General features: G+C 40.2%; 1 protein-coding gene across 1 annotated transcript in view; it reads left to right on the forward strand.

Moving 5' to 3' along the window:
• The first annotated feature begins 664 nt into the window (after window positions 1-664).
• The window catches only part of LOC107097531 (nascent polypeptide-associated complex subunit alpha, muscle-specific form-like), a 20417-nt gene continuing 14367 nt past the window's right edge, over window positions 665-6714 (forward strand). The window contains exons 1-2 of the mRNA XM_015394699.1: window positions 665-762; window positions 5582-5692. Of these exons, the coding sequence (XP_015250185.1) occupies window positions 705-762; window positions 5582-5692 (169 nt within the window). The 5' untranslated portion in view covers window positions 665-704. The remainder of the gene's footprint in view (window positions 763-5581; window positions 5693-6714) is intronic.

Consider the following 6714-nt stretch of genomic DNA (forward strand, 5'->3'; position numbering starts at 1 on the left):
ATGATCTGGTGAACTGGAAAGGGACCTGAGATGACATGATGTGAATTGGAGCTATAGAAATAAACTGAATTGATTAAAATCTATACATTTCCCCAACGGTGAAAAAAAAACAGCAAAAGAACATTGAAGAACTCAACCTAGATTAATAATTACATTTTAAGGTTGATCTGCAAGTGACAAAAAAAACCCTGAAGAGGAATTGGGGGCAAAAAATAATCTAACAAGGACTTTTGTTGCTCAGCCGATGCAGAACTGGGCTCATTATTTGCTGTACGTGGATTTTTCCCTCCTTTGATGGTCTAATAGACCCTGAGGACAAGCTTAGTCCCTTCACTGATGAGCTGTCCTCACAAAGACAAAAAAAAAAGAACACAGAATAAAAGATAAAGCGTCTCACATCAGAGCCGCTCTCATCCAGAAAACACACTTTCCCCTTCATCTTCAAAGCAACACGTTCCTGCAGCATTTTCAGGTAACCTTCATCACCTGGTGACACCGGTGAAGGGCGCACACGTGCACTGGCTTCCTGCCAACGTGGCAGGTGTGGGTCTGTGGAAGTAAGAGAGGAGGAAAGAGGTAGGAGAGAGAGAGAGGAGTGGGAGGAGAGCGGCGCCGCAGAGTGAGGAGCTGCATTACTGCTGCTGCAGCCTGAGGAGTGAGTGTGTGTGCGGGTGTGTGTGTGGGGGGGGCTGTGTGGCGTCGTTATGGTTCTGATCGGAGCAGCCATCAAATCCGTCCTCAGATTTCTCACCAGGACCACAGGTGAGTTAATAATGAGTAGATGGAAAGGTGGGACAGAGAGGATCCATGGACATCAGTTAGGAATCTTTGAGGATGACCTCATATAATCTCTGGTCTATGATTGGCTGATGAGTGCATGCATTGTATCAAAGATAGTCGACTTCAGCTGTTTTACTTTTATATGAATCAATTAGTTTGATTATTTATTACTTCTTGATGTTTCTACGCTGCTGCAGCCCTGAAATTCAGTGGCTCTGGTTCTTCCCAGGAGGCTCTGGTAAACCCGACCAGTCTGAGGAACCCTGTGGAGATCATGCATCTGTTAAAAATCAGAACATCTGCATTTTTGCAGAGACCAATGAAAACTGGAGCCCTATTCAGGACTTTTCAGAAGGTCCGACTACTTTTCCAGTTATGCTTTGGAGCCTATTGGGAATTTTCTCCACCCATCATGCAGAACCGGACTCCTTTATTTCCTTACGTCTGGCAGATCTACAGCACTGGCCTCTCATCCTGAGGCCAACACATTATTATTGGCCATGAACCAATTAGCTGAGGTCTTTCATTTTTATTTTTATTTTTTTTTACTATACCTGTTAATTTTATTCAATGTATTTCTATAGCTCCAATTCACATCATGTCATCTCAGGTCACTTTCCAGTTCACCAGATCATCCAGTCAGAGGATAGAAGTTTTCTATCCAAGGAAAACCAGCTGATTGCATCGACTCATTGACTCTTCAGCAATCCCTCACACTAAGCATGCTTGTAGCGACAGTGGAGAGGAAAAACTCCCATTTAACAGAAAGAAATCTCCTGTTAAATCTGCCAAGGATGACTGCTAGCTAGCTTAACGTTAGGATTTAGGAAATGTGGGGCCCTAGCCAAAGACAGGCAGGGGGCCCTCTGAATTGTTTTGACTCTGACTTCTTTCCATTATTGTAAGTAAGGAGGAACGAACACTGCTGTGAAGTTAGGAAACTGAGTCAGAAGCATTTCTTGCAAGACGTAAAATTCAATTTTATTAAACATCCTTACATGAGACGGAGAGCATATAAAAGCTCTGACTTAACCATCCTAAGCACATACATTTATACACTTCAGAAATCCCAGCACCTTCTCTTTCTCCCATGAAACTACCGCCTGCACAACTCAATTCATCAAAGACATAAATTTAGCCAGATAAACATTTCAGAACAACCGTTTTTCCTTCATGACATCAACTGTCTTTCGCTCACAACAGAAAAAAAAAGATGTGAGAACCTTACACGCAATAAGGACACGTTTATCCTTGTCTAGAGTAGAGACGGAGACTGGAGCAAATTACTTTTACTAAGCCAAGGAAAAGCACAATTTCACCCTGCCCAGATCAGAACAGGGCTGATTACTGTGCAATAAGAGCCGTATGATGAACTGGTCTCTCTTTGCAAAGATAAAAAATAAAGGCCAACTGAGTTAGATCCATCAATCTCCGTTTATTTAATGGGAGTAAATAGTTGAATACTTTTCTCCCATGACACAAGCCATGATCTGCTTATCTGTTCTCCATTTTTTATTTGGATGAAATAATAGCTGCATGAATCATGACAGCAGACAAGATAGAGGAGAGCAGGAGGCGGGGTTACCAATGTACTCTCTCTGGAGAGCAGAGTTCGCTGCTTTTAGATGTTTTCTAGCACATTTTTTAAATCGAAGTGCTATAGGGGTCTGAAAAGTCATTAAATATAGCAACAAAAGCGCTAAGTTAGAAACATCTATGTTTTCAAATGGTTTGCTGTTGTCTGTTTGGACCTTTCTGAACATGTGCTGCAAATGGACTGATCCAATTATTGTGCACAAATAAGGACTAGTTGCATTAACCATACAGGTAAACATTGTTTTATGGGTCCCCCCAACTCAGTGTTTTTTTTAATTAAACCAGAACTTTATTCTTGGTCCTACTCCTTTCATTTCTAATGGTCAAATGATGACCAGCTGATGTAAACAGCCTACTTTTTTCCTCTCTACTTTTTAAAACTGACCTATTTAAGGTGAGAACAGAAGCGAAAACAATGCTTACTCATTTCCATTTCTCCTGATACTGAAAGTGAGTCAGAGGCAGGATCGGTAGGTAGAGACAACGGAGAAGCTTCTGCTGCCGAGGTGAGCGACGAAGGATGCTGGACAGAATAAAATCTGAAAGATAAAATCAAATCAACGCTTATTAATGTGTTTAATAGTCATATGCAGGCTGGCAAAAACTGAGAAAAACAGGGTTTTTGTGTCATCATCGCTTGGCACAGTGTCATTTTGTTAAGGCTGTATGATGTCATCTCTATTAATTGGGTCTTTATTATGCAATTATTGTTTAGCATATTCACATCATAAATAAACTGAAAGGAAGTGCACCCCTGAAGTCTCTTTCTGGAATACATTGTGTTAAGCTAATTTCATCATTTTATCCTTAGAAGTGGGATTAAAACCAGGATGATGCACATTTGGTTTAGCTTAATAAATATTCTGCCTCTTAAGTAGTTACTGAAGTATAATTCTGATGCCCTTTGATTGAGCCTTACCGTTTAGAAAGTTGAACAGAACCAGGAACTTAGCCACTAAAGCCCAGAGGGTCATGGTTGGGTTGAGGTTTCGACGACCCAAATGCAGAGATGAGTTTAGCTGATTTAATGAATTACTCACAGGCAACTCAGTCAAAAATCCAAAATACTCAGGAACTGCACAGGGAAAGTTTATATAGGACAGAACAAAGACTGGACTAATGAGCTGATTGGGAGCAGGTGTGGATGGAAGCATCTAGAAGGAAGCCAAGGGGAAAGGAAACAAACACTAGGGGGCAACAGAGAGTAACTCAACAACAAAACACTGCTAGAAAAATAGCTACAAATACAAAGAAAATAAAACTTAAACAGAGGGCAGAACCCTGACACAGAGGGTCTTAAGAGCAAATTCCACCTGAAATTCCACATGTTGATTAAAGCAAGTTCAGCTCCCAAACTATAAGTTGGAAATAGAATTGTTTGTATTTGTGTGACAGAAAGGCATTGAGGATTTTTTTTCAGGTAGAATCACTATTTTAAATGTTCCAATGTCTGATTTATAGGGGATTGAAAGAAGAAAAAAAAAATATTTAGCCTCACTTAAATCTTTTTTTCCAAAATAAACACTGCAAAACACCATGCAAGCTAATTTGAAACTCTGGATTAATCCTCAGACTTTATAGATCCACATCTTGACTATAAGTCAAGCAAATTGGGAGTGGGAGAATAGAGATAGAATGAAGCAGAATGGTGAAAAAGGGGTCCCTATGTCCTCCAGCAGTCTAAGCCTATAGCAGCAGAACTATAGAGATAGCTCAGAAATCTGGTCAGACAAATGTGCTGATTTCCATTATTTATAGACCTTCTGCATAAGACTCCTAAGATTAAGCCTTCATTTCATTGAAATTTACCATAATATCACCCAAAAGAATAGAAAATAAGAATAACAGAGCAAGTTTATGCCGGTTACTAGTGTTGTGCCGATGGCATTTTTCGGCCCGATACCTGGCTGTGCAGTATCAGCCGACACAGATACCATCTGTTTGAAATTCATGTGTATATATGAAGAACTGCAGACTACTTGGATGTAAAATAATTGCCATCAAGGCGTTGTCATGGCTCTCAATTGCCAAAGTAGTGCAACTTTCATGAACTGCATTCAGGTGACATACAAACATCAAAATGGTATCGGCGCCCTGTTTGTCGGTACTTGTCACCATTTTAGTGCTGGATCGGAGCCCCGCTGGATACTGGTATCGATATCGGTGCAACACTTCCGGTTCCATCACCTGAAACGGTCGCATAATTACATCCGACCCCTCCTTGGAAAGGTCTAAGTTTCCAATGATGTTGGCGATTAGGGGGCGGGGCTAAAGATGAATACCTGCTGTTGCATTACTCCCGCAGAGTCGCACGTCAGGTGAAATTTTAAATCTCATTTTATTTGTTTACACATCTATAAAACAAAAAGTGTTTGTGGAAAAAATAACCTGATTTGAAAGGCGTGTGGATGAAACACCATGTGACTGTATTTTGGTCTTTTTTATAAATAAACATCAGCAGGTGTCAGTTGGGCCCAGTACCCGGCCTGCCTGGTTTAATTGGTTAAAAACCGGATCAAATCTCATTAGATTCCTGTTTAATATTTTCATTTATACAGACTGTAATCTGCAGGAGTAAAACCTGCAATATAATCAGCATAATCAGTGCTACAGATGGACTTACTGATGTGTTCACTCTAATGAAATAATGTGCAAGGGATCATATTTAACTGTGCCCTTAAATTGAAGCTGACAGGTTTAGGTGGTAATATTATCAGTCTGTCAGCTTACTGGTTTATCTCAGCATTTCAAATGGAGGATGTATTTTTTTTTAAAGCTTCTGGTAGGAAATATATTTGTTTTTGAAAAATAATCTGTTGATTTCACCCTGATTTTGGCTGATTTATAACCTTCTTCAGTTTGATTAATTGAAAAAGACATTTTCTAACATTGTTTCAAAGTTTTTATCACAAATAAAAACACAAACAGTCAACGATTGTTACGTAATATTCGCCCTAGACTCTGATTTGCAGAAAACTGTGCTGAATGCCACATCTGTCCACTAAACCTCCCTGCAAGTCCTACTGCTTCTCCTTCAAATTAAAAGCCCCTGAAGCACAGAATGGAGGTCACCTTGAGGACTGCTGAGAGCTGCAACTTCCATCATCACAGATTAGCTCTGAGTGTGTGAGGAAATGTGCTGAAAGCAGAGCAAACACAAAAGGCTGACCCGTGCTGATTAACTCTCTTGGCTCTGTCTCTGCAGCGGGGGACGGGGACAGTAAATGGTCCGTTCACTACAGTACCCAGAAGCCTCGGCAGGGTCTTCGCTTCATTCCTGGGAAAAGACGATCGGGAAGTGCTGATGACCTGCGAGGTAAGATGGTTGCCGGTGAAGATTCTCAGTCATTCAGGTCACAGTAAAAAAAAAAAAAAAAGTTAAAAAACAATCTAATGGACTTTGTTTGCGAGTTTGAAGACGTTTCTCTCCCATCCAGGAAGCTTTTTCAATTCAAAATGTCAGAAATAGCCTTGAGTTCCAGGATTTATACAGTAGCCCAATAAAGCCTTAAGAAAACATGTAAATTGAAACAGACTAAGGGCTCCAACCCTTGGAACGGTGGTCGTTTGGCTTCCTTTGTTAGCCTGCAATGCCCCATACTTGTCTCAAACCACCCACCTTTGCCCCAATTTTTTTTATTCCCATTTTTTCGCTTTACAGGGGGAAAAAAAAGACCTCGCCTATTCAGCCAGGCCAACAGGCCAACAATTCCCTCTAATGACACCCATTCCAAAGGGATGGACCCATTCATCCGGTTCTATTTGCATGTTTTCTAAGTAAAAACATGGCTTTTTTTTGGTCCACTCTACACAGCCTGGAACTAAATGCTATTTCTGACATTTTAAATTGAAAAAGCTTCCTGTATGGGAAGCGAAACATCTTCAAACTTGGTAAACAAAGTCCAGTGGATTCTTCTTTTTAACTTTTTGGAATGAGATGGTTGCTGTAGTGGCGGTACGGTGTCCTCTTCCTTTAACCCGTCCAAACAGGGAGCATTCTGGGATTAGGGGTTTTACTCGGCGACCCAGAGTGACGGTCTAGGTCACCACTCCCTCCTGTATAGATTCAATACAGCAATTTATGCTTCTGCTTCTGCAGAGTTAATGAGGAAAATAACAGACATCAAAATGCACATATTTAATGCATTGGTTAAATTCTATATTTGGTTTTCACAGAACTTTACAAAGATCTTTACTGAATATATCAAATGATAGTAAGTATTTACAGTCATATGAAAAAGTTTGGGAACTCCTATTAATCTTAATTATCTTTATTTTTAAATATTTGGGTGTTTTCAACAGTTTGATATATCTAATAACTGAAGGTCACAGTAATAT

This window comes from Cyprinodon variegatus, unplaced genomic scaffold (genome assembly GCF_000732505.1).
Source record: "Cyprinodon variegatus isolate N-32 unplaced genomic scaffold, C_variegatus-1.0 Scaffold705, whole genome shotgun sequence".
Taxonomy (NCBI): Eukaryota; Metazoa; Chordata; class Actinopteri; order Cyprinodontiformes; family Cyprinodontidae; genus Cyprinodon; species Cyprinodon variegatus.